Raw genomic sequence first — 27,861 nt, forward strand, 5'->3', positions numbered from 1 at the left:
ACATGTCCCCTCAGGGGGAATCTGTCCTCAGCCTGGGTGTGCAGGCACAGGGGATCCCTGGACCCAGACCACTGGGTTCAAATGCTGGCTCCATCCCTTACTGCTGAATCCCCAGTGAGGAGTGGGGATGTACCTGCCTCCCCAGGTGGACCTCAGGATGGCCCGATAAGCAGAGGAGACGGTAGCTGTTTCCATGCTGGGTCCTATAGGGCCCACACCTCCCATGGGCGCCTGTCCTGGCCTCAAGCTCATTTCTGGGAGGACGGCAGGGCCAGCCCAGCCAGGGAAGGGACGGGGGATTCAAAAAGCGACCTGATGCCCAAAGTCACATCACTTATGGTCGCCACATCCGGATTGGCGTGGGCCCCCGGGAGCTCACCCTCACAGCTAGGCCCGCCTGAAGCCAGCGGCTTCCCGCAGCCCCAACACGACTGCCCAGGCAGTATTTTTGCGCCATGGAGGATCCTGCCTGTCACTACGACCCGCCAGGGAGGCGCTACTGAGCTGCACGCCCTCGGCGACTACGGCCCGGACCCCAAGACCAGCTGCAGAGTTAAGCTGCCTCCCCCTGGGCCTGAGCCCTCCGGACGCGCCCCGGCGAGCGCCGCGCCCACGTGGCGCGACCCCCGGCCAGACCGGCCCGGCACCCGACCCTTCGTCTCCCCCAAGCCGGTCCTCGGCCCCCGCCGGTTCCCCTCCGCCCCCCTCGGCCCCGCGGCCGCTGTGCGTCAGGAGTGACGCAGCGCCGCCCTCCTCGCGCCCCGCCCGCCCCGCGCCTCCGCCGCTGCCGCCGCCACGACCCGGCCGGGCTCCAGGGGCCGCTAACGGTCCCGCGCCCCTCGGCGTCCGCGCCCCCGCCCGGCGCCCCCCGCCCGGCCGAGCCGGCGCCGGCGGGGCTGGCGCGATGGGGGCGGCGGAGCCGCTGCGCTCGGTGCTGTGGGTGAAGCGGCAGCGCTGCGCGGTGAGCTTGGACCCTGCGCGGGGGTTGCTGCGCTGGTGGCCGAGCCCGGGGTCCGGAACCAGCGTCCCCGGTGCGGGTAAGTGTCGCCACCGGCCCGCAGCTCACCGGGGCGCGCTGGGGGAGGAAAAGAGGGGGCCGGGTGGCGGTGGGGGCCCCGGGGGGAGCGCAGGCCTGGCTGCGGGGATCTCGGCGACAGCTGGCAGGGCTCGGGAGTGTATTCATTCGGGACAGAGTGACAAAGAGGGAGCCAGGCGTGCCGGTTGGGAGGGCAAAAGCCGGGCGCCCACGGTCCCCTGCGGGGTGTGACCCCAGAGAGCGAGGCGCAGCGTGGCGACCGCCGGCAGGTCTGCGGCAGTAGGTGTCGCCGGCTGTCGCATCTGTCTAATCAGCACGCAGGTATCTGAAGGACACCGGCAGGACAAGGCTGAATGCGAGAATCCCGAGGGGACGCGGGCGCCGCGTTCTGGGTTTGGGTGGTTTAACCTCGGGACAGATGCTTCTCCTTAGCGGGGTTCTGAAACCGAGCGGCTCCCTTGCAGGGTACCGGGCCCATTCTGGCGAAAAGTAAAGGAAGGGGCTCATGATTTTCTGTCCGGGGATGTGCTGGGGCAGCGTGTTATTCTGGTGCCACAGGCTGGACACGTGGCCTGCAGAGGCCCTCCGGATTTGGAGAAGTGTCATTTAGATACAAAAAGGAAAGGACACAATGGCCTGGAGGTCACTGCTGCAGTGGGTGGGTGGACAAGGGCACTCTGCAAGGGACGGGGCTCCTGGCGGAGGCGGCTTATCACAGAGGTGGCATTTGATCCTGGAGGAGGAGACTTCAAGTAGCCCGTGTTTTAGCGGGGACAAGGGAGGCAGTGTCCAGGCACAGGAAACCCCCAGCTGGCCAGTGTGGGCGTGTTCCAGTTCATTCATTTCTCTTCCCCAAGTTGTTCCTGAGGGCCTGGTGGTACCCAGCCTGAGCTGGGTGCATATGACAACGTCCCAGTGCAGTGGAGCATTTTCCACTAAAGGGAGACAGAGGCACACAGGGGCACGTAGGTCTGAGGAGGAGAGCCAGCAGGGTGGGGGCAGGTCGCTGTGGGACAGGTGGTCCCAGAAGCCCTCACTTACATGGCAGCATTTGACCAGAGACCTGGAGAGACCTGTGAATGTTGGGGAGAGATGATTCAGGCAGGAGGAACAGCAAATGCAAAGGCCCTGAGACTAGCCAGGAGGCTGGTGTGGGTGTGCAGTGGGGGGTGGGGCGGGGATGGGGCCCTTTGACTCGAAGGGGCTGAGATGGGGATTTGGCCTTTTACCCTGAGTGCCATGGAAGCCCCTGGACAGCTTTATCCAGCTTAGCATTCTTAACAGATCCCTGTGGCCCCTTCCAGGAGAGCAGACTGAGGAGGGACAGGAAGTGAGGTCAGAAGCCGTGGCCTGGGCCAGGCAGGAGGCATGGTGAGCAGGGCTGGGTCTGCACAGACTTGAATAAGTGAAGTGAGGAGAATGAGGTCCCGATTTGCGGTCGTCTGAAATTGCTGTGGGAGGAGGAGCAATTTATTGTTTTAATTCTGGGGAATCGGGTGGGGGAGGTCCCGATTCTCGTGGGCAGAGTTTGGAATGCCTTTTCGACTCCTTGGGGCAGCCTGGGGTGTTGTGGTGGGTGATGGAGGCATTTTCTGACTCTGGGGTTGTGGGGCTCTGCAGGTGAGGGGAGGGATGGGGCACAGCTGGAGTGTTAGGTCCGGCCAAGGTCAAAAGTGGCCTTGGACCCATGACCAACACTTGGTTTCTGGCCCTGGGGTCACCAGAAGCCTTGTCGGCACAGAGTTTATCTGTGGCGGGGTGTCTGAGAGTCTACTCTGGTGGGATCATTCTGCTCTCCACTTTGGAGACATGTCACGCTTGGATGGCGTCACCCTTGGGCCTCCTGGTACCACCCACAGGCCCCGACTTCTAATTCTTGCTCTGTAATGCTAGGACGAAGGGAGCCTGGCCCGCTCCTCGGGCTTTGGAGCGTTGCTGTAAATCTCTGGGCTTAAGGACGACCACACACCGCCTTCCTCATCCTGTTGAATGGGTCACTTCTGTGTGAGCCATGATGGGTTTTCTGTGACAGCTCCCCCTGTACTGGGCTATATACAGTGTCTAAGTAACTGGCCCAACTAGGGGTCGAACCAGGAACTTGGTGGGTCCAAGTGCAGCCGCTGTGCTTGTCAGCAGCGAGGTGTGGCCTCTCTCAAGTCTGAGGGGCCACGTGGACACTGGACAGACCCCACCCATGGGGAATGTCGGGGTAGGAGGCCAGTCACTGCCTGTTTGCAGTGTTGGCATCCTCGGCTGCCTACTATTATGGTTTCCGGTCACCAGATTCTGGGTTGTGTGTGGTGGCAGCGTCCACTTGTGGTCTGCCTGCCTTTGCTGGCCGCCTACTCCACAGCTGCCGCTCTCTTTCTGGAATGGTGGTTGCTTCCCTTTTAAACCATGACGGCGCTTTTGTACAGGCGCCTCCAGGCTTCCTGATGGCTGTCCTCTCCCAGAGAGGCTGGGGCTGCGGCCCTGGCTGGTGGGCTTCCTCTAGGGAGCGGTCTGCGCTTGTCTCCGCTGCTCTCCAACGTGATGCAAAGACACAGCTGTGCCCCCTCTTTGGGTTTCCTCATAACTCGGCACCCCCAAAAGGCATCAATCAGGCCCCTGGTGGATGATTTCATGCTTGAGGGCAGGAGAGTGGAGGGCAGACAAGTACCTGTCCACGGGACACTGAATTCAATTAGCAGAACGCAGTGTCCAGCCCCACTGCCCCCACCCCCAGGTATCCGGACATGCCTGGGCGGACTGTGGCCTGGTGGGGCAGGAAGGGGTGGAGGTTGTGCAAAAACAGCCTCTAGGAGGACCTGGGAGGCCAGGCAGAGGGTGCCGTGGAGCTCCGGGATGGGGTGGGGGATGGGGGGGGATAAAGGGTAGATTAGGGGGGTGGGGGGGTGAATTGAAACTGCCTTCAAAGAAGGACAGAGAAGGGAGCCGAGCCAGGGTCCTGCGTGCACTGGGCTAGCTCTGGCATCGTAGGTTGTTTCTTCTGACCCTTTCCATTTCTCAGTAATATCACTCCTGTTTTCAGATGTGAAAACTTGAAGCCATAATTTGACTGCTTGTAGGGCACATGATATACAACGGGAGCTGGCTTTTAATCCAACACGTGCTCTGCACTCTCTGAGTCTCTGTGCTGGGAATGTGGCTCTGTTGGCAACCAAGGTGGGACTAGGAACTCAAAGGGGCAGGGTTTCTGGACCCAGTGGGAGCTGCACCTAAGGAAGCTGTGAGCCAACAAGTGCCCCCGGGTCGGAAGTGGGGCCGACTGAAAACAGGAAACCCTGACAGAGGCTTCTCAAAGTGCCTTGTGCTAGTTGAACTTGAAACAGACTGAAACTATATCTGGATTATACCCCTGGCTGCAGTAAAACACACTCAAATAGACTCAAATAGAACACACTCAAATACAGTGGGTTCCTTTAGAGTTGGGGCTGGGAGGAGTGTGTGTGTGTGTGTGTGTGTGCGTGTGTGTGTGTGTGTCTGTCTGTCTGTCTGTCCAGGGACGGGGTGGAGAACTCTCCCCTTTCTTCCGCCAGTCCCATCTGGGACACCCAAGGCTGGTGGTGAGCTCCTTGGGCAGGCCACTGCTGTGTTTATATAGCGTGTCCCCAACACTCCCTGTGAGGCAGCCAGCAAAACGCAGGCAAGCCACAGATAGTGCAGCTCCGTGGATGCTTCTGCCTGGATGCTTGCCTTGCTAGAAAGTTCATCCATATGTGCACTCGCTGGTCTGTTGGGTCACCCTCCCTGCCCGGCTTGCATTCCAGTCTCCCCACCATGTGAGCCCATTGCACCCACCCCACCTGAGCCATTCCTGACTCCACCTGTATACCCGCGTCTTACCCATTCATCCTGCTCCTCTGCACTTGAAATGCATTCCCTCCTGCTTCCCCATATTCAGACCTCACCCTTGTTCAAGGCCAGCTCTCCCATACCCTTTGGTAATCTTTTTATTTGATTTTGTTTGTACTTCTCTGCTAGTTATTTCCTTCTGCTTTTTAATTTTTGACTTGTTTATGTCCCTTGCATTGTCTCTGCGGGCAGAATCCAGTGTCAGATGGCTGCATTTCCTCCTCGTCTCCTCTTTCCCACTCCCCAGGAGCACCTTGAGTACTGCCTCCACAGTAGGTGCTGAGTAAGTGTTTGGAGGATGAGTGTGAGGACGAGTTCAGCCTGGCCCTCTAAGTAGTGGGGGGAGAGCAGCGCAGGTGCTCCGACCCTGTATCCCTCCTCTGCAGGGCACGGGTGAATTTGGGGGTCACCACGGCCCCTGGCGTGAGAGCTTTGGGGGAGGGTGTCCCAGTGATTTCTTGCGGTGTTCTCACTTAAGCACCTCTACTTTTCTCTGAAGAGATGTAGATCTGAAACCACTGGGAGTGGCAAGGAAGTGGAATAGTTTGTGTAAAGCCCACAGATTCTAGAGAATCCTAAGGTGTAAACTCCACAAATCCTAAAGTGCGGCATAGGTAATCCGCCTGACGTGTGCGGAGTGTCTTACTTTTGTCCCATTATGAAGCCAGAAGTCATGCAGGTCATCGAATTATATAAGCTGATGACCTACATATTTTGATAAGGAGGCGTCTCCGTATGTCTGAATAGGAAACAAGTGGCAATCCCATTTTCCTGTTTTCAAAAACATGCAGAACCTCTTTCCAGATTTGCACATGAGTCACTGGAAGAGGTGTAAGCAGAGGTCAGAAAAAAAGTGGCCCTCCCAGCGGTGTCTCTTTCGGCACTTGCCTCAGTTACTGTCAGATCACATGGTTTAGTAGTAGTGGAAAACTGTCATTGTTCTGAGATTATTCCGAGGTGGGCTTTTACTCTTTGCTCTAAAATAGATCAGCAAGCATTTTCTTCAAGGGCCAGATAGCAAATATATTTTAGGCTTTGTGGGTCCCAATTTCCCAGCTCTGCTGTGTTAGCACAGAAGCAGCTACAGACAGTATGTAAATGAATGCATATGGCTGTGTGCCAATAAAACTTTTCTTTATAAAAGCAAGCAGCCGGCCGGATTTGGCCTGCAGTTTTCTGACCCTGCTCTAAATCTTTGTTGCTGAAGGAGGCATGACAATGTGATGTGTTATAAAAAACCAGCTAAACCAGATGTACTTCAAAACAAACAAATCTGGTCATCTGGAAGAATCACTGCTGCAGTTTGGGGAACACACTCATTCGGGTTCTGATCCAGCCGTGCACTTGTCTGTAAGCAGAAAGCCCATCAGAACAGAGTAGATTGAAGCCTCCTCCGAGGAACAGCACGTACATTTGCAGACTGATCTCAGGCATTGAAATTGGGATGGTTTATTTCTCTCTAACAAAATAAACCTGCCCATATCAACTAAAGTTTGAAGGGAACTCAAGAACAAAAGGACCATAATGGAGTGATGTGGTCTGTCTTGGAACATGTTCCGTGGGCATTTGAGAAGAATGTGTGTTCTGCTGTTGTTGGGTGGAGTCTTGTAGAAACGTGATTGGATCCTGTCGTGGATGGTGGTGTTGAGCTCTTCCATATCCTTGCTGATTTTCCGTCTAGTTCTGTCAATTGTTGAGAGGAGTGTTGAAGTCTGCACCTGTAACTGTGCACTCTTCTATCGTGCCTTGTAGTTCTGTCAGCTTTTGCTTTACATATTTCCACGTTCTGTTATTTGGTGAATACGCGTTCAGAATTGCTATGTCTTCATTTAGGATCGACCCTTTTTTCATTATGTAATGTCCCTCTCTGTCTCTGGCAATCTTCTATTAACACAGCCAGTCCTGCTTTCTTTTTGATTAATGTTTGCATGACATGTCTTTTCCGTCCTTTTACTTTCCACTTACTTACATCATTAGATTTGAAGTGAGTTTCTTTAGACTGCATAGAATTGAGCCATGTTTTCTAATCAACTCGGCCCGTCCCTGTCTGTTTAATGTAAATATTGATATGTTAGGGCTTAAGTCTGCCGTTGTATTTTTTGTTTTCTCTTTTTCTTCTGTTTTTCATTTTTCTGTTTTCTTTGTCCTGCTTTCCTGTAGATTACTTAAATTTTTTTTAGAATTCCATTTTGACTTATCTGTATATCTTAATTTTTTTTAATGTGGTAAAATATACGTATTGTTTTTTAGTGCATCTCTATGTATAGCCTTTGAGTGGTTCCCTAAGTATTGGTTTACATATACTTAACTCATCCTGGTCTCCTGGTAATGTTGTACCAGTTTGAGTGGAATGTAGAAACCTTACCTCTCTCTGCATCACTTTGCTCCTCCCTGTTCTATAATTGTCTTAATAGTTTCCTCCATACATTTAGAACCACAGTAGTGTTATAATTTTTATCTTCAACACTCAAACATAATTTAGAAAAGACAAGAAGAGAAGGAAACTCTATTGTAATTTCCTGCCTCTTTGCTTACGGTGTTCTTTCTTTTTTCTTTCCCCTCCTCCCGTCCACCCTCCTCGCCCCCAGGAGTCTTCTTTCTTCTTCTTTGAACCATTCTTTTAGGGCAGGTCTGCTAGCGACAAGTTCGCTTAGTTTTTTTCCATCTGAGAATGTCTTGACTTCTCTTTTATCCCTGAAGGACATTTTTGCAGGGTATAAGATTCTGAGTTGACAGTTCTTTTTCTTTAGCACTGGAGAAACATATTGTACTACTTCCTTCTGGCTTCCATGATTTCCCTTAAGAAATTCACTGTCACTCGAATTGTTTTCCCCTCTAGGTAAAGTGTTATTTCTCTTTCACTGATTTTAAGATATTTTTCTTTGTATTTGATTTTCAGAAGGTTGGCTATGATGTGTCTTGGTTTGGATTTATTTGGGTTTGTAATATTTGAGGTTACCAAATTTGGGAAGTTTTCAGCCATTATTTTTTGAATACTTTTTCAGCCCCTCTCCTTCTCTCCTCTGGGACTCCAGTGACACAAATGTTTGATCATTTATTATTGTCCCACAGGTCCCTGAGTCCCTGTTAATTTTTTCCTGTTGTTCAGATTGAGTAATTTCCATTGTTATATCTTCCAGTTCACTGATTCTTTTCTCTGTCCCTTCATTCTGCTGCTGAGTCCACCCGTTTGTTTTCTATTTTGGTTATTATATTTTTCAGTTCTAAAATTCCCATTTAGAGCTTCTGTTTGTTTGCTGAGCCTTTGTATGTACTTATTTGCTTACGTGTGTAATTTCTCATGAAGCATTTTCATCATGGATACTTTAAAATCCTCGTCAGATAATTCCAACATCTTTGTCATCTCAGTGGTGACATCTAGTGATTTATCTAATCTCACATGCAGGGCAAGATGATGCAAAATGCAGGCAACCCCACGGGTATAAAATGAAAGTGCCTCACATCGCCCCTGTCAAGTCTTTGCAAGACATTTCTCCAGCATTCGTGCACTCACCGATTTATTATTGTCCCTGTTTCTACTTCACTGTGTTCACACACATATAGTGTGGGATGCCTCTTCTTCGTACCCAGCACATTTAGGTTGCCCAATATAGGGCAATGTCATTTCACCGTCAGAGAACCATTGGGTGGCCCCACTGTTGCCTCCAGGACCTGACCTGCTGGGAGCTGTGTTTCCTGTGCCCTTCAGCGACTGGCTGTTCACCTTCTCAGATTCTTGCTGGAGTTCTTTGCCTCTGGGGGCTTGTCTTCAGCCAGCTCTGGTTCCTGAGTCCTCTGCTCTCCCTGGGCAGGTTCTTCCAGGCCCCTGGTGTCAGTTACAGGCTGTCACCCCACCTCTCCCACAGCTGTGTTTAGGTCCAGCTTTACCTGGATGTGTCTGAAGTTCTGTAATTAAAACTGCCCCAAACCTGCCTGAGGTAGCTCAGGTGCAGCCTGTTCCTGGGTTTCCCAGAGTAGGGAATGTCTGGGGCTGTCATCCCCAAGGCCTAGCCCAGTGTCCCCGTTCTCCTGCTGCATCCCATGGGACCCATCCCGGTCTTTCCAGAGCCTCTTGCCCACCCCTAGCTTCTGCCTCAGTGTGGCCCTGACTCTCAGTGGTCCTGGGTCCTGGTTTTCTCCAGGCCTTGCTATGTGCCTCTGTCCCACTTGGATTCCTGAGCCAGGCTAAGGATGGACACTGTGTCCTGAACACCTTTCCCAAAACTGAGTGTAGTAGCTGGCCTGGAAGTCAGCACGTGCAGCTTGAATGGCCGAGCGAATCATTTAAAAAGTTGCAAACTACATTTGGTGATTCTGTTTGGGTAAAACACATTGTCCTCTGATAACACTGAGTTTCCCAGATTTTTTTAGATTTAAATTTAAAAATTAGGTAAACCTTTCTGTTTTGTTTTTGGGTTTCTAATGAATGTTAAGGCGAACTGTTCCCAGCATTTGGGAGTTGGACGTGTGTTTGTGTGCATTCGAATGGGGTCATTTGTCACATGGATGTGGTGTTGTTACAGATGCCTGCTCTGTTCCCATTTCTGAGATCATCACCGTTGAGGAAACAGACAGTCATGGGAAAGACTACAGCAGTGGAAAGTGGCAGAAAATTGAAAAGCCTCACGCTTTCACAGGTAATGTCGCCTAAATGTCTTCTCCCATCATTAATCAATGTTTCGGTTTTTGGTCATATTCTATTTCCTTTATTTTTAACATGGGTTAAAACACCTGAGAAATGGGATTTTTTCCTAATATACCTTGGAAGTTACTAGTGAGCCGTAGGGGGTGCGCGGGCGCCCCTGCTGGTTCTCAGGGTGGGTCACCAGGCCGCGAGCTGGGAACTGCTAGTAACGCACTTGTTTCTGTGCAGTGCACCGAGTGAGGAGAGCCCGGCGCCACCGCTGGAAGTGTGCACAGGTGACTTTCTGCTGTGCCGATGAACAGCTGTGTCACCTGTGGCTACAGACCCTCCGGGAGCAGCTTGAGAAGCTGAGTACGTGTATGCTTTTATATTTAGAGGACAGAGTTGCTGTGCTGCCCAAGAGTGTGTGTGCGTGTTGTGTGCCTGCTGCGGTGACCTCTGCTTCCCTCCTCCTCACAGCTCCTGTAACCTAGCTGGAGATGATGGGTCACTGTGGCTTTTACAGATCTCCTGATTAGAGGGCCGGCCAGGTGTGATGCCCGGAGCCCGGCCTCCAGGGCAGGCGCACCCTCACTTCCCATTTCAGCCTGATTCTGGGGGGCATGGGGTTCATTACCGCTGCCTGGCTTCCCATTTCCCCCACCTTTCCTCACATCTCAGACCCAGTGCTCTGTCCTTTGCGTCTTCGGGGACGCCTCAACTGGTCTGTTCAGAAAATGGCCTCGGTTTCTCCTGCTCCCCTCCCCCCTCGGGTCCTCTGTTGTTTTCAGGAGACTTTGAGTCTCTAGATTCAGACCTGGAGAGAAAGTCCTCCAAACCTGCCCCCTAGGATGATGGGATGTGTTTATTTTTCTATGGAATCCATAGAAACGCCTGTACAGTGGTGGCTTTGCTATGGTCTGCTTGTATCTAAAAATATTACCCGATTCTGTTCTTCAGCTCCCCTGTGGTTTGAACTCCTAACTGTGTTAACCTTTGTGTTATCCCACAACTGGCCTGGAACATAGACATGGAGTCTAATGTCTGTGACAAGCACCACAGTGAAGTGTGACACAGAACTCGGCCCCCGTGTGTGGCACGGGGCTCTCACACATCAGCATTCTGATCGCCCCACATCTTAACCACACCTTCAGAATTTTAGCCATTCTGGTGGGTGTTCACAGTCTTAATTATGGCTTTAATTTGCATTGCCCTAATAGCTAATGAAGTTGGGAAATACATTCCTGTTTATGGGCCATTTGGAAATCCTCTTCTGTGAGGTGTCTGTTCAACTCTTTCATCCATTTTTCTGTTGGGTTGTTGTCTTTCTCAATTATATGTAGAAACTCTTTACATATGGTGGCTCTGAACCTTTTATTGGACTTATGAATTACAGCTATCTTCCTTCTCTCATTGCGTGGCTTGCATTTTCAGTCTCTTCCCTCCATTCTTTTGATGATGAACACACATTGTTTTAATGTAGTTCTAGTTTTTTGGTTTTTGTTTTTTTCACTCTGTGGTTGGGTGATGCTCTATTTAGGACACCTTTGTCTGCTCCAGGGCCATGAGGTGTTTTCTTCTCAAAGCTTTGCTTTACCTTTCACATTTAAACCCAGTCCATTTGGAATAGATATTTTATATAATGTGAGATAACTGGTCAAGGGTCTTTAAATGAAGATATCTGCTTGACCCCACGCCATTTAGGGGGCAGACTGCCCTTTTCCCCAGGCATCACGCTGCTTCCAATTTGCTTTTTATTTGTTTATGGCTCCAGTATAGAAATGTAATTGAATTTTATTTTTCACCTGACATCCAATGACCTTGCTAAATTCACTTATTAATTTTAATAGTTTGATGACTCTTCTTGTCAGCTGTGAATAGTGTCAGTTCTGTTTCTCCCACTTCAGTCCTTGTACCTTTTCTTGCTTTTTCCGACACTTGTGCCCTGGTTTGGACCTCCCGGTCAGGGGGATGGTCTTAGTCCTGCTCTCAGAGGGACATTTTCAACATTTCACTGTCAAGAATGAAGTTTTTTAGGTTTTTACTAGATTTAAAAAACCGAGTTAAGGAAGTTTCTAATCCTAGTTTTCTGAGAATTTGTTCTTTTTAATCATGAATGGGTGTTGAATTTGATAAATGCTTTTTTTGTATCTACTAAGATGATTGTATAATTTTCTTCTTTTTGATTTAATGTGTGGAAGAACATGGATTTCACTTTGTAGAAAAGCAGTTGTATTCCTGGGATAAACCCCACTTAATCACGATATAGTACCCTTTTCATATATTTCTGGATTTGACTTGTTGATATTTTGTTTAGGATTTTTGCACCTAAGCTCAGGGGAGAAACAGACCTATGAGTTTCCTTTCTGGTAACGTCCTTGTCTGGTTTTGCTATCAAGCTTACAGTGGCCATGTACGAAGAGTTGAAAGGCTTTTTCCTTTCAGATTCTGTGGAAGAGTTTTTATAACATCGAGGCGACTTTTTTCTTTAAATATTTGGAAGCATTAATTAGTGAAACCATCTGAGTCTGGGTTTTCTTTGTGGGAAGGTTTTTGTTACTTGTTTCTTTATTAGATATTAAACTATTCAGATCTTTTATTTCTTCTGTTAGCTTTGGTAAATTGTATTTTTTGAGAAATTTGTCTATTTCATCCAAGTTTACAGATTTATTGGCCTACATTTATTAATACAGCTTTTCACTTTCCTTGTAATATTTGTAGATTTTGAAATAATGTCCCCTTTCTCATTCCTGATATTGGTAATTTGTGTTTTCTCCCTTTTTTTTTTTATCAGCTTTATTAGGGATTTAGCAATTTTATGAATCTTTTCCAAGAACCAATTTTTGGCTTTGTTGATTTTCTCTATTGTATATTTCCCCCAATATTTCAGTATGAAGATTTTCAGGCATACGGACTATTTGAGAGAATTGCACAGTGAACATCCATTTACCCACCACCTAGAGTCTACAGTTGTTACCATTTTGCTGTATTTACTTTGCCAATGTCTGTCTGTCCATCCGTTAGCAAGTTGTATTTTTGCTGTTTCAAAGTCAGTGACAGACATCGGGATACGTCACTTTAAACACTTCAGCCTGCATGTCATTAACTAGAGGTCAGTATTTGTGTACGGTTCTGAGGTAGAATTTACATACAGTGAAATGCACAAATCATTAAACTAAGGAGTTTTGAAACATACAGATACCTGTGTAACCTAAACCGCTATAGGGCTTATATCACCCCCAAAGTTTCAACCCCCAGTCTGATTTTCTGTTACTGGTGCATGTGTTCGTTTTGCCCGTTCTAGAACTCTGCATAAATGGCGTCACGTGCTGGGAGCTCTTTTGTGGAAGGCTGCTGTCTCTCAGTGTGCTTTGGACATGTATTCGTGTGGGGCCGTGTGTCAGTGTTGTTCCTTCTTATCGCGGAGTAACATTCCATTTTGCAGACAGACCACGTTTTGTGTGTCCAGTCAGCAGTTAGCAGACACTGTGTGTCCATTTATGGCTTCTGTGAAGGGTGCTGCTGGAAACATCCGTGCACAGGATTTGTGTGGACTTAGGTTTTCCATTTTCTTGGGTGCACACCTCTTGCTACTTTTATTGAATTGCTAGATTTCTTTTTTAAAGTATCCGAATGTACTTGAATGGACCGAAACAGAAACGTGGAAGTTGTTATGAGAACATAGGGGTGAGTCAGGAGACCCTGTGTCGGGGCTTGGCTGGGCCTCTGGAGGGACTGGAACCGGGGACTGGGAGGCCACCTGATGTCTCGCCGTCTGTCCATCTCCACGTCAGGCTCCTCCTGTGCCTGTCCATCTGTCTCTCTCTCCTAACGCCCCTTTCCATCCATCTGCTTCATTCTCCTTGTTCTCTGCAAACTCCTTTCCTTCGCACGAAGAAGGATGGGGCTGCTGCCTTCCAGGGGTGCATCTCATCCGGCCGAATCCCGAATCCCTGGGGCTGTCGTCACATCTGGCAGATGTGCAAAGCACCGCCCATTCTGCGAGGCTGCCGCTTTTCTCTTTTCATAGATTCAGAAACTCTTTAGCATTGTTCTTTAACTGAAAAGCTTTTCATCACGTGATCCTAAGCAGAATTCTGAAACCATTGTGGTTTGGTTCTGTTCAGTGACTCAGTGCTTCGATGGGATTTTTCGTTGTATTCGCTGCGATTTGCACAATATTTTTGTTTTGCAGCATCTAGACCAAAGCATTTACTGGTGTTTATCAACCCATTTGGAGGGAAAGGACAAGGCAAACGGATCTACGAACGGAAGGTGGCGCCATTATTCACGCTCGCCTCCATCACCACTGACATCATCGGTAACTTACAGTCTTTGTAAATACGTAGCAGGGAAGTGGAGACTAAAGACGGTCACTAGAGAAGACTTTTACCTACAAGATTACTTTAAACAAAATCGAATGTGTTTTTACAAATCAGAATGAGAAGAGTGCAAAGTAAAGAATGCAGACTTTTCTAGCCAAGACCCTTCATTTAAAGCACTCAAGAAAAACACTGGGAAGATAAAAGGACAAAGATCACGGGCAGAAAGTTCTTGCAAGAAGGGGTAGACACAATTAAAAGGTCTTAGAAATAGTTTCACTAGTAAGGGACATTTTAAGGAACATAATGCGATGCCACGTTAGTGACACCGAGTTTTCAGCGCAAGTTCTCGACGCCGGAGGGTGCGCGTCTTCCCCTGCTTTCCGGGTCCCGTGTAAACTTAGTAAAGAGCACTGGGCACTGGGCCACTTGGGTCAAGGGCCTTAAAAAGGAGGGGTTTTGCTCAGTGTTCTAGTTTTCTAAATCTTTCCTGAGAAAACAATCATGTCCACAGAGGGTGAGGGACACAGGTGTCCATTGCCACATTTTATAATAGCAAATGCCCCCAAACAGGAAACAGGAAGGTTGTGGCGAAGCTGACGGAATAGTATGTAGTATGTAGTCGTCTAAAATGGTCTTTACAGAGAATGCTTAACCATACAGGAAATGATGGTGATGGGATGTTGGGAAAACAAGGACACAAAATTGTGTGTATGGTGGAATTTCAATAGAGATTTTGTTTCTCATGTTGGGTATTTAGACTCTGGACTAACTTTACATTTTCTACAATTTGGTATATTCTAAAATTTTCGAAGTAACTTGGGTAATAAGGAAAAACTATAAAATAGAGTAATTTATAAAACTATAAAATAAAGTAACTTGATAATAAGGAAAAATAAAAAGTCATTGTTTGTTGGCAATTCAATGCGAAGCATGTGCTATCTTTCCCTGTGGGAATGTATTCTGAGAGAGGGTCACGTTCCATTAAGCTCAGCTCAATTTCTTTTTCTCTAAGAGGGACTTAGGTTAGATCAAGGAAGGGATTTCTTATAGAAAATCCTCCTGAAGATTTGATAGGACCTCATTTTAAAAGAATGGTTTATTTGCCTTTGATTTTAAATGAGGGTTCACAGATTTGAATGTAAACTGTATGATGTAATGTTGTTTTTCCCCCAGTTACTGAACACGCCAACCATGCCGAGGAGAGTTTATATGAGATGAATATAGATAAATATGACGGGTGAGTAACACCCTTTCATCTTGATTAATAAGCAGTAAATTCTCATCAGCCTTTACCCATCTGTCTTACTTTTATCCACGCCCTTTCCTTCCGTTTTCCTCCCTAATTGTAAAAATAAACACATTTCTTGTAGTAAATGAGAAAAGGCAGAAAAGTTCAGAGTCTTACATTTTTCTACCACCTGGAGAGAACTATTGTTTCGTAGATTTCTGTTTTCCTTTCTGTCTTACTACCTACATAGAATCATTTGAAAGTGATCACCTGTTGTCCCTAAATATTTCGGTGTATATTTCCTAAAAACAAGGCTATTGTCTTATAGAACCAGAACACAATGATCAAAAAATGAATGCCAACACAATACTATTACCTATTTGCTTTCCTTACTCAGATTCTGCCACTTGTCCCATTATTTCTTTATAGCAGAAGAAAAGCCTGGATTATACATTGCCTTCAAATTCACTTGTCATGTCTCTCGAGTCGCCTGCAGTGCAGAGCAGTTCAGCCGTCTTCGGGTGGCTGAATTTTGAGGGTACAGGCCAGTTGTTCTGTAGCATGTTTCCCGGGTTGGGTCTGCCTGACGTTTCCTCTCGGTCAGACCCTGGTTGTGCATTTCTGCTGCAGTGACACAGAAGGGGTATCGTGCCGGAACGCTGCCTGTCATGTGATTTTGCATTGGTGTTGTCTGTCCCTGATGGCCTCCTCTCCTTGTGCTCAGCTGTCCCCCAGCCCCTGGCACAGGGTTGGCCTGTGGGATCTGGGGAAAGGTGGCTGATTCCGTAGGTGGAAAGCTCATAAGTAGAGGCGCTATAGGATCAGGCTTGTGTCTGGAAAGATTGTTTTGAAGCCACGTGGCGAGTAGCACTGAGGTGGGATTGGACCCAGGGAGGCTGAGGGAGGTTCTGGGTTGCTGGCTGATTGTGGCAGAGGGCACACGCAGAGGGTCGGTCTCCAGAACATCTTGGGGGAGAATCCCAGTGACCGATTCTTGAAGAAGACAATGCAGGGATTCCTGACCCACGAGCCCGTGATGTTGTGAGGCTGTGAGATAAGGGGCTGAAGCAGGTTTTGAGGCCGATGGGCGCCAGTGTGGGACTGTCAGCCGAGTGGGGGGTCAGCGGGGTGAGTCGGCCCTCTCCAGTCCGGCCAGTGTGAAGGTTAAGGGGCAGCTGAGGGCTGGCGAGCCGGGGTCTGACCCTGGGCTGCGCCTCCCAGCAGCGTGATCCAGGCGATTGCACCATCTCTGAGCTGGTCCTTGTCACGTCATTGTGCCTGTGTCCGCGCTGCTGGGAGGGCTGCGGGAGTCACACAGCGGGGCTTCTCAGGTGGGCACCTGTGCCCCCTGGGGACATCGGGCAGTGTGCAGAGTGACCCCTGGAGAGGGCTCTGGGAGGTAGATTAGGGGTCACACAGTGGGAGTCCGGTCAGTGTTCCCAGGACGGGTGTGGCCGAGGGGCTGGAGACTGGCTTCCCCCGGGACAGCAGCCGGTGGAGCTCCTGATGGAAACGGAAAGAAGCATCAGAGGTGGCGTTGGAGATGGGGAGGGACTGTCAGCACGGAAGGAGCCGCTGTCACGTCACAGGGGTCGGTCCAGTTTCCAGAATGCCTGCTGGGGGTGCTGAGTTCCCAGAGACCTTGGTCAGGTGGGAGGTGGTTCTGGCTTTGTTTTGTCTGGTTATATTTCAGCAGCAAGGCCTGAAGGGAAGGACAGGCTGTGGGCGAGGAGGAGGGGCCTCCTGCCGTGAGTGGAGCCTGAGGGACACGGGCCTGGGGCTCCTAGCCCTGCCCTTCGTGAGTCTGGGAGCCTTGGCCTCCTGGTGGCCGTGCCTCGGGGCTGGGCACTCACCCAGGCCGGAAAGCTGCCTGCGGGAAGCGAGCTGCTCTAGAAGGATGGGCGGCCGTGGGGCGGGGACATGAGCCCCAGGAAGTACGTGGGAGCTGAGTCTGCCATATTGTGGGCCATCCTGATTGTCCCCAAGGAGTCGGGAGTGTCCTGCAGTCAGTGACACGCTGGCCCTCACAGGAACGCCAGGACGAGCCTTGGGGCGTGGGGGTTGCGGGGACAGCAGCGCAGGGGCCCTGACGTGCCTGTGTTGCTCCCGCAGAGTCGTCTGTGTCGGCGGAGACGGCATGTTCAGCGAGGTCCTGCACGGCCTGATCGGCAGGACGCAGAGAAGCGCAGGCGTGGACCCGAACCAGCCGCGGGCGGCCCTGGTGCCCAGTGCCCTGCGTATCGGCATCATCCCGGCAGGTAGGGCCTGGCGCCCCCGCCCCCGTCGTGCCTGTGGTCACTCACGCCCGTTAGACGAACATCGTTAACTCCCACGGCAGAAAGTCTTCAAAAGAAAGGGTTCACTGGGCCACTGCTAACAGAAAAGACCAGTCTCGGGGCCTGGCGTCTGACGCACTGGCTGCATGGCTGGCTGCGCAGGACGGAACAAACCCGTGGAGGGTTTTTATGCGTTGAGTTGAGCCAAACTGACAACAGTTGCCAGGGAGCCAGAATCTCAACAGATTGAGAAAATGCTCTGGAGAACGGCAGTTTTGCAGCCTATTTTATACATTGGAATCAAAGGAGGAGACATAAGGAGGGTGACATGAAATTCACGAGTGGTACATTAAGGGGGTGGGAGAAAGCAAAGCGGGGAAATCTCAGATGGGATAAAAGGGAAAACGGAGAGACACGTGCTTCCTTTACATTGGTGGGTGCAGGATCGTTGACAGCACAGAGATGGCATGTGGGGAACAAGGTAACGCGGGGTTCTGAGGTCTGTGCTCTGGTGCAGTGGGTTGTGCTCTGAGCGGCCCGGAAAAAGGGATGACTGACATTCCGAGGGTGTGTTATCTTTGATGCAAAGATGATAGACAGACTCGCTTAAGGTAAAGGTTGACCTTTGTCAAGGAAGCTACAGGCCTAGGATTATGGCCTATGTGGTTACTTTGTGGTTACTTTGTCTCTGAGTTTGCAGGGCCCGCCATGCAGGCCGCCCCTGAGCTTGTCAGGTTTGCTAGGTGGCCGCTTTTTCTCCCACAGTAGGAGAGACTGACTGTTCTTACCCATCAGGTGGGGGAGGAAGAGGATTTACAGCAGCTGTAGACAGAGGGTGGGTGAGGGGCTGGGCTGCTGCTGGGCTGGCCGTGCGGAGCCCCCTGCAGAGTCCTGGGTCCAGCGCCTGCCTTGTCTCTCCGTTTAGATAGTCTTGGAAGTCAGTTCCCACACACACTCGGGAGTGTGCACAGGCTTTGGCTGGTCTGGCCCACAGCTAAGTGACTGACCGCTCTTGTCTCTACCCTCCCCCTCCGGCCGCTGTAATTAATTCAGGACATCCCAGAATTTTCTCCTTATCAGCAGGCTGCCCGCAGTTGGCACTTCCACTAGGAATATCGTTCTTGGTTTTTCCTTCAGGTTTATTCTTTTATTTAAACTGATTTTTACCAATCACACCATTACTGCTACTTTTCTGAGTGCTGGTTATGACCAATGAAAGGGCCACAGGTGTGTGTTTGGAAGGAATCCTGTTCTGCCCCCCAAATGCCTGCTTTCTGTGGGGTGCTGAGAGCCCAGCAGCTGGGGGGACAGTTTCTGCTCTTAAAGAACTGAACATTTGGTGATGGGTGGGTGGTGGCAGGCATGGGGGGCCCCTAGAGTGCAGTTGTGGGGAGCAGGCGGTTTTGTCGCCCAGACCTGGAGGAGCTGGGAGTCAGGAGACATGAGGGGCTCGGTGCATTGGTGGCAGCTGGGCTGTATCCAGAGGGGGCTGGCTCAGCGTGCTTTGCATCTTTCTAGGAAGGACCTAGTTCTTTGAAAACTCACAGCTAAGTAAAGGGCGAGGCCTGCGTGTTGTTGGTTCAGGGTTTTGCAAACAACGCAGCAGGGTGAGGCTCCTGTCTGGCCTGCTGTCTGGGCTTGGGCGGCAGCAGTGACTCGCGGGCCAGGCTGGGGTAAACGTTCCATGACTCGCGTCCTGGACTTTTGTTCTCCTGACAGCTGTGATGTCAGCGCCATAATTGTCCCATTTCAGGGATGCAGATGCAGGGCACTGGGGTGAGGTCACAGGTTCTCCCAGGAGGGCGTGGAAGGTCGGAGCCCCGCCCGCAGTCAGGAAAAGTCTTTTTCTAATTGATTGTACTGTTGTTTATTTTTAAACATATTCACCCTTGGTTGGTTTTACAACTTTTCTTCCAAACTAAGCTTTCCTGTTTTCAGTTTGTTTGTGGTGTGTTCTGGACTACAGGAATTTTATTTTTCTATGTTCCGATGTGTTTTTCCTTTATGCCTTTCATCACCATTTGCTGATGGGACCTAAGGCGCTGACACAGAGCCCAGCAGTGTCAGGAGTGCAGGGCAGGGCCCCGCCCCACCGCCACAGCACGGACTGAGCTGGGGGGCCTGCGTGCACTCTGGGCCTTGGGGTTCAGCAGAGAAGACGGCCGTTGCCTCTGCCTGCCAATAAACCCACCGACACACACACAAACAAGGGCATGAAAGGTCTCTGGTCGTGCGCTACTGCAGAGAAGAGGCTGCTGGGTGGTGGGTTCGTGCGAGTGGCTAGGAGGGACTTCCTTTGATGGAGAGTCCAGGAGGCCTTTCTGAGAGGTGAGAGGTGAGGGGCCATGCTGAGGGTCAGCTAGCGCACAGGGTGGCAGATGGGAGCCAGCTGTACCCCTTATGAGCTCTCACCGCACGAGCTTGGTGAGGAAAGTGCAATTGAGATTCCAGTACCGAAATAGGAAAGTCACCAGGTGTCTCTGACAAAGCCCTGCAGAGACCCGTCTGTCCGTTGACTCAGTGCCGGAGACCAGTCCCGATGCTGTCAAATGCCAGGACTGCAGGAACCCTCGTGCGGCTGGAACCGAGTGCGCACGCTCACTTCTGGGACGCACTGAGCCAGAACAGAGCCTACTGGGATTTAGAGCAGGGAGACTCCACCTGGGGACTGAGCTTTCTGTGCTCATGTTGGAAAGGCTGTGTCTCGGACAGGATGAGGCAGAGGATGGTAGTTACTCAGGTGCCACCGCAAGGAGAGTGGTGTGCCTGCTGCCTGCTCCATCCTGGCTCCCAGGAGGCAGCATCCAGACCAGGGTGCACGTGTGCAGGTGGCTGGTGCCGGTGGGAGGGAGAGGCAGGCATGGCCGATCCAGTCAAGTGTAAGTGCCGTGGTTCGGGGCTACACCAGCAGTCTGAGAGCACAGAGCGATGTCCCTGGGCCTGGGCCATCAGGGACGATGGATGAGAAATGAAGAAAATGTGGTGGGGCGTGGGGAGCACGCCATTCCAGATGGGGCGTGCGGCGAGGCCTTGGAGGTCTGACACTGGTCTGAGGTTTGGAGGGCAGTGCCCTGCCTCTGGGGCGAGATATTCTGGGCAGTGGAGTGGCACGTGCAGAGGCCCCAAGGCAGGAACCAGCATGGCTGTGGGAGGTGCTGTCGGGAGCCAGGTGTGTGAGCCAGGTGGGTAAGAGGCACAGCAGAGGTGGGCGGTGCAGGGGTTTGGGGGGCAGTGGCCCCGTGAAGGATTCTGAGTAGAAGTAAGCTGAGCTGATTATCTTCCTTAAAAACCGGGGTTTTCAGCAAAACAATCCCTAAGACCTATTAGGAACTCAGTTTCCCTACCATATTCCTTGCAGAAAGACCAGATGACATAGAGTGTGTCCCTCCATCCAGGGACAGGGCCCCCTGCGTCCTGTGCTTTATCTCTAGAATCCAGTGCCTTGTGTTCTGCACCATCTACTCTCTCGATAGAAGTGTTTGCGGCTACCACCTCATGCGTGAAATTGGATTCTGGACAAATAAGCCACGTCCATTCCAACCTCCTGGAGTGGGGCCCAGGCTGCACCTCTGACCAGAAAGGCCGGTCAGCCTTTCCCTGTCCTGCCCACTCGTCCCCACACGAGAGGATGCGTCACACTGGCTGAGATGGTCCTCAGGAAGGGCCCGTCCTTGTTGTGGTTGTAAAGCGTGGGGACTCAGGGACTGGCTTTCCCCAGAACAGAGCCCTCTTTGAAGTTCTCGTATAAAGCTTCCGTCTTTCCTTTAATGTCTGCTTAATACAGATCAGGTAGCGTCTAAATAGATCCAGAAGCAAAGATGGACTTCAGACGTCCTGGCTTTACAGGACGGTGCAGCACAGAAAACGAACACATAGTGTTTCCATTTCTATTTGCGGTCATTGCTGAATCCCCTGACTACAAAACACAAGTTACATCCGATTAAATGCAGGGGAAACTGGATGTCTGATCAGCTTTTGTTCTAAAGGAAGTTTTGTGAAGAAAGTAAACAATGCCCTGGGCATATAAGGGGAACACACAGGTTGTGTGGAACTTCCGGAAAGTTCTAGGGACATGAAGGCCTCAATCTCTGGGCACAGTTCAAGTTAATGCAGTAGCTCTTTTGCAGTTTGTTGTCTCAGAAGTGTTTATATGTGTACCCTTAACTGTAAAGAGGAGGGTGGGGGAGGTAGTCGGAAGCCCGTCATTTTCCTTAGATACTGTTAATTACATGTTGAGAACAAGTCACTCCTATAACCTTAAATGTTCACGTCAATATTTTTACTTTTTGCTCATTTTTGGGATGAGATGTCATCAAATCCAGATTAACAAAAAATGATACCTATTAAAATGTGTGAGTGGTGTGTGTGTGTGTGTAAGTTACCGTCAGAAGCCATATTCAGCCTCGATTAAGCGAAGAGCCCTCCATTCCGACCTTAACCTGGACCAGGTTCTGTATCTGACTGATAACAAAGGTGCCTGCGGTCTAACACAGCTGTTGGGACCGTGAACTTGCAGGCGCCATCGGATGTCACTTAGGACGAGACTTGGAGATTGTTCCTGCGGCCAGTCTATGGCTTAACCCGGGTCAGCCCTGATGGGCCATGGTCTGTGGCAGCATTGTGCAGTTCTGGGTCCTGTCACACAGTTTATCCAACTCTTGGGCAGGTCTGTTAGCAGTCAGGTTGCTCAGCCCCGTCCCACACCTGCTGAGTCAGCATCTCTGGGCCTGGAGTTCAGGATCCTGTTATAAAATGGGGCCCTGGGGATTCTCTGCCCACTCAGGCTGAGAACAGCGGCCTGGGTTCCGACCCCGTTAGAAGCAGGACAGAGTGCGGGAAGCCCAGCAGCATTGCTGCCGCGCCCTCAGCACAGGTGCAGCTGCTGCTCCGAAGCCACACGGAGGCCACCCCCACTCTACAGACGAGGATGCAGGCAGGAGGAGGGGGCCCTGGCTGCAGTCAGGCGTGTGCTTGCCTGGCCCTGCACACTGTCCACTGGGGGGCTGGCCGGGCTCTGCGTCTCTAACCCGGCACATGGAGAAGCTGACGTGCGTTTCTCCGACTGGTGCTTGTGGCCGTGTGCAGCCTCCCTTGCTTTTCTGTGGCCTTCATGAGCCGTGTGCTGTGTGTGCACGTTCCCACTGCAGCCGTCTCCATGCAGCCCTGCTCTGCTGTGGGCCAGGGCCCGAGGGCCGCTGCTGCAGCGGGGACACTGAGTTGGTGCCCGACCGCCACCGCTGCTGGCGATCCCCAGGCGCCTTTGCTCCCCCAGACTGTAAGGAGCTATTGATATTATTGCAAGGTCAGTACAGGGCTTTTGGTGAGTCCATCTCAACATTCCCAGTGTTCACTTCGTGGGGAAAGTGTAATTATTCCTTATTTACTTGGGGTCTTGGAGGAAAAGGAGGAGCTTACCACGCACTTAACTGGAAACGTGCTAGTTTTCTAAAATTACTGCAATGATACAAGGACCTTCGTTTTCCCTCCTTAGGGTCAACAGACTGTGTGTGTTACTCAACGGTTGGCATAAACGATGCAGAAACATCAGCCCTGCACATCATCGTGGGTAGGTCCCTCTCAGCCGTCACTGACCCAGTGAGCAGCTCTGCATAGTGACAGGCTTGTGAGCCACTGTCCTTGGAGCTTCAGCCCATCTGCCAGCAGGGCTCGGGTCTGTGGTTTCCCTGCCACCTTCCATCTCGTCCCATCTTCCCACGGCCATCACAGGTCTCCTTCAGAAACAAACCGCGCTCAGGGCCCGTCCAGAGTCTTGGGCGGTGCCAGGCACCCTCTGACCTGGTGGCTCTCGGTGCCCCCGTGCACTGGCCAGGCTGTCCCTCTGTCCCGGATATGTCCCATGCTCGTGTGGCGCCCTGCATTCTGCTCTCCATTCAGGCTCAGCCCCTCGTCACCCCGTCGGGCAGGCCTGCCCAGGCCAGAGTCCCTCACTCTGCCGTGCTCTTTCCATGTCCTGTTTCTTGCCCCTCGCAGCTCTAGAATGCATGTCCCTAAGGCCAGGAAACCACTTGTCACGGGATCAGAAAGCCAGGAGTGGCCGCTGACCTGCTCAGATGTGTCAGGGCACCTGTGTGACAAGCACATGGCCCCCTCCCTTTCCTTGTCCCTGATGACGCTGCTGCTCCCGTGTTACAGTCACGGAGACGCTGTGTTTGCAAATACTCCATTTGTGATTTTATGTGTTAAAATCCACATGCCTTTCTTCACTGTCAAGTCCATTAGTGTGACACTGCATGAGCTTCCTGGGCGCGCTCTTGGCTCCGCCCTCCAGAACGGGTCGCCAAGCCCGTTTTGGGGATTTGACTCGAGCAGACCCCAGCTTTGCCTCCGCGTGTTTCACGTCTTAATGAAGCCCACCTACAGGGCACCGGGGACAGGAGCAGGGAGGGGACTGAGCGGCTCCCACCGGTGGCTTCTGCCCACAGGGGACTCGCTGTCCATGGACGTGTCCTCTGTGCACCACGGCGGGGCGTTGCTGCGGTACTCGGTGTCGTTGCTGGGGTATGGATTCTACGGCGACATCATCAGGGACAGCGAGAAGAAAAGGTGGATGGGTCTCATCAGATACGACTTCTCAGGTAACTCAGAAGGGCACGCGGTAAACCAGGTGCGTGCACACGCCGCACCTGATCGTACCTGCCAGGCGCCCACAAGAGGTTGGGACCAGGCTCCCCTGTAGTTGCGGGTGGCCGAGAGCCCGGCCGGTCCCCAGGCGCCCCGAGAACCCCCTCGGTCACAGGCGGGTCTCCTCGTCTGAACACGGCGCGGGACTGAGAAATGGAAATCGCTTCGAGGCCACTCCAAGTGACAGCCTGCACGGCCCAGGGCCATTGGCATCAAGTGCAGAAAGAGGTTGGAGAGGGTGCAGAATGTAGACTCTGGCACTCCTGTCGCTGGGATGACTTCCGTGGCCGTATTTAATGAACGTCATTGTCTGAGCACTGCCCTCTGTAGTTATTTTTGGGTAAATCTGTATGAAATTAGATTGAATAATTCCAAGTCCTGAAATCGAAACCCTTTTTTTGGGGAGAGATGAATAGCAACTTTTGAGCTTTATGCATGAAAAAGTTCTACTCAAAACTATAGTGTGGCTTTAAAATTATAACATGAAAGTGCCCACGTCATGTCCTTCCCTCCCGTGTGGGGATCAGGCTGCCCGCTCTTCGCTTTAGCGAGAAACCAAGTTGGCAGGGCATCCCCCTGGGGTGGAGAGGGGAGGGGAGAGGCCAGAGTGACCCAGTGGGGAAAAGGGGGGGGCGGGGGCACCAGGAGGAGAGTGGAACCTGTCTGTGCCCAGGACAGGCAGTTATGGAGTGCCAGCCACGTGCTGGGTGCTGGTAGAACAGGCTGGGCAGGTCCAGGTCTACGGCCACGAGGCTGAGACCTGCCCTGAGAGCCAGTGGCACCGCACAAGCCAGCCCAGTACTGGTCACCCTATGGTGACGATGTGAGGGGTAGGGCCTGGGAGGCTTCAGTTGTGGGGGTACAGTGGCGTCACCATCATGGCCACTGTGCCAGCGCTGAAAGCAGCCCTGGTGACCAGCTGCCCAGTGCAGCCAGCTCCCTTCATGCTCCGTCACTCGGCGGCTCAGACGGTGCTGGCCCTGCAGCGAGCTGTGCCGTCCAGCGCGGGAGGGTGGGACCCTGCTCTTCCCCTCTGGTCCCCGTGCCTCCCCCCTGCAGGCACTCTGCTGTTAGAAAGCATTTTAGATGGATTTGCTGTCACTCGTGTACCTGACGCTGATAACCAGTGTCATCACCAAGAAATGACCGTGGATGTTTTCCCTCCGTCGCGCTTTGCCCTCAGGTTTGAAGACCTTCCTGTCACATCACTGCTATGAAGGGACAGTGTCTTTCCTGCCGGCACAGCACACAGTGGGGTCTCCAAGGGATAGCAAACCATGCCGGGCAGGGTAAGCGCGGTGCTGACGTGTTTCTATCGCCAACAGTATGAAATAAAGCACAGGTTTGGGCCTGTTATGCAGTAGTGACAGGTGTTTTCCAGACGTAGGCTGGGGACGCTGGACTTTGTGCCCAGCGAGAGCACAGGTTAATGTAGCACTGTCCAGTCCACACGCGCCTGAGGAGAGGGTGTGTCACCGGACCCCTCCAGTGACATGTCCCTGTGCCACGGATGGGACACGAGGGGAGGCCCAGTGCTGGGATGAGGCCACCTCATGCACCGGGGGAGGGCTAACATCACGCTGCCTGCTCCTGTCGGGGTTCCTTTGCCTCCATTGCGGGGCATGAAAAATCCATGCAAGAAACGACGAAAGACAAAACTACTTTAGCGAAAGCTGTGTGTGCTGGACACTGGACACTGGACGGGACCGTAGGCAAAGTGACTGGACGGAATAGGCATTTTCAGCAGGAGATGCACGTGGAGCCTCCTGTGCCCACCGCAGCAGAGACCCTGGCTCCAAAGGGGTGAGGGGGTGCCCACCTTGCAGTTAGGAAGGGCCAGCCGAGCCCCTGAGCACCCAGCAGAGGGAGTGGGCACAGGCAGGAGCAGCCCCAGGAGAGGGGAGGTGAGTCAGTGGCGGCTGGAGTCTACAGGCTTGGCCGTCACAGGCTCTGAGCGTGTGAACACGTGGATGAGCAGCAGCGATGAGACCCAGTGCCCTCCCAATACAGTTCGGAGTATGTGACCCGTTTAAAGCAGAACCTGAAATAAATCTTAAAATCAGTCACATGGCCCAGTGGCCCATGTGGACAGCGGAGCGTCTGTCCACCATCTGGCCCCTGCTCCGTGGTCTGAGGATGAGGAGGGCGTGGGTTTTGAAGGACCCGTGCTTTTCCTTTAAGTCTTCTGCCGGCCCTTCCTTCCTGACGTGAAGAATTTGGGGCTGTACATGGTATTTGAGCCACTGTGTTGCCACACTCAGCGACTGCGCCAGTGTGAACGCTTGTCCTGTTGGGCGCGTGGTCCAGCGGGGCTGACGGCAGACACCATGGAGCCCGGAGGCTGGGGTCCGCATTAGCCCTGAGCTCCTCGCTGCGTGTCATCGCCTGCGCAGGTCACTGTGATCTGTCACGCGAGCGAACACAGGCTCAGCCCGGAGGCTCGGGGGGGGAGGGGTCGGGGCCTTTCTGGACGCTCTTCCAGCCACTGCCGTGCTCACATCAGGGCGAGAGGTCAGCTCTCAGTGCACAGGCCTCCTGGGGCACTCTGCTTCTATAGTGTTTACAGACGGTGGCAGAGGACATGGTGACATGCATGACTTTAAATGTAGATCTAATGGCGAGAATTCAAATTCACGTGCAGAAGGAATACTTCAGCTAAGCCTTTGACGTTGGACTTTTTATGATACGAGAATTAAAGTGTTTGCCTGCGCCAAGCACATGTATCCCCTTGTCAGAGGAGGCCTTCTTGTCTTTCAGATGCTTTGTGTGCAGGCAGAGCCGGCAGCAGCTGGAGGAAGAGCAGAAGAAGTCGCTGTACGGCTTAGAGAACACGGGTAACGTCTCCTGAACACACGCCGCTGCTCAGTGTGTCAGAATTCTGTGTCGGAATCTGCCTCCTGTCACTGCCCACCTTTCCCTTTTCCGGGCTTGCCCCGCACAGCCGTCTTCTCTTTAGCCTCAGGCAGCAACACATGGTTGCCGTTTGCCAGACTTCTGGGCAGAGAGGCTGTAGAAACGCCCATGTCACCGTCTCCCGAGTCACTGCTTCCAGCCGAGAGTGGGGCCAGCAGTGTTTCTGTTAAGTGCTTCTAGTAGAGCCTTCAGGCTTTGCCAGCCACTCGGAAAGGAATGGGCACAGCTGTGTTCCAAAAACTTATTTATGGACATTGAAGTTTAAGTTTCATATCATTTTCATCGGTCACAAAGTATTTTTCTTTTGGTTTTTTTTTCCCAATCACTTAAAAATGTGAAAATCATTCTTAGCTCACAGGCCACACAAAATCAGATGGCGGGCCAGATTAGGTGACCCCTGTTCTAAATCGTCCAAAAGTCCCCACGTGAGGATGAGTGACACAGCTCTGCCTCTAGGGAGGTGACCGTCTGGGCGCAGCATGGTCACACAGCTTCGCTGCGGGCATTCCCTGTGTTGATGGTAGTCGATCGCACGAGCATGTGGCCAGAGTGAGACCTGGAGTGTCCAAACCAGGGGGGTGTAGAGACTGCCCTGTCCCATGTCATCGGGACGCCCGCCCGCCTGCCCGCTGTCTTGCATCCAGTGTAACGTCTTCTTTGTGCTTCAGACGAGGTGGAGGAGTGGAAAGTCGTCTGCGGGAAGTTCCTGGCCATCAACGCCACAAACATGTCCTGTGCGTGTCCCCGGAGCCCCAGGGGCCTCTCCCCGGCCGCCCACTTGGGAGACGGGTCTTCAGACCTCATTCTCATCCGGAAATGCTCCAGGTTCAATTTCCTGAGGTTTCTCGTCCGGCACACGAACCAGCACGACCAGGTGAGGGCGGTGCGTCGCCACGTGATCTGTGTCGGGGCCGCTTCTGTTTGGGGCGTCCCTTGTGAGCCCAGCACTGCAGTCGGGGGAA

General features: G+C 52.0%; 1 protein-coding gene across 2 annotated transcripts in view; it reads left to right on the forward strand.

Annotated features, from left to right (window-relative positions):
* The first annotated feature begins 768 nt into the window (after positions 1 to 768).
* CERK (ceramide kinase) overlaps positions 769 to 27,861 on the forward strand; it is a 32,294-nt gene continuing 5,201 nt past the window's right edge. For both annotated transcript variants that reach the window (XM_074326595.2, XM_074326593.2), the window contains exons 1-11: positions 769 to 1,037; positions 9,415 to 9,528; positions 9,765 to 9,887; positions 13,711 to 13,836; positions 15,014 to 15,077; positions 17,181 to 17,326; positions 22,836 to 22,910; positions 23,788 to 23,940; positions 25,170 to 25,275; positions 26,744 to 26,820; positions 27,568 to 27,773. In XM_074326595.2, coding sequence (XP_074182696.2) covers positions 905 to 1,037; positions 9,415 to 9,528; positions 9,765 to 9,887; positions 13,711 to 13,836; positions 15,014 to 15,077; positions 17,181 to 17,326; positions 22,836 to 22,910; positions 23,788 to 23,940; positions 25,170 to 25,275; positions 26,744 to 26,820; positions 27,568 to 27,773 — 1,323 coding nt within the window. In that variant the 5' untranslated portion in view covers positions 769 to 904. The remainder of the gene's footprint in view (positions 1,038 to 9,414; positions 9,529 to 9,764; positions 9,888 to 13,710; positions 13,837 to 15,013; positions 15,078 to 17,180; positions 17,327 to 22,835; positions 22,911 to 23,787; positions 23,941 to 25,169; positions 25,276 to 26,743; positions 26,821 to 27,567; positions 27,774 to 27,861) is intronic.

The sequence above is a fragment of the Rhinolophus sinicus genome, chromosome 1 (assembly GCF_057876585.1).
Source record: "Rhinolophus sinicus isolate RSI-liver-muscle chromosome 1, RSI-T2T, whole genome shotgun sequence".
In the NCBI taxonomy this organism is placed as follows: domain Eukaryota; kingdom Metazoa; phylum Chordata; class Mammalia; order Chiroptera; family Rhinolophidae; genus Rhinolophus; species Rhinolophus sinicus.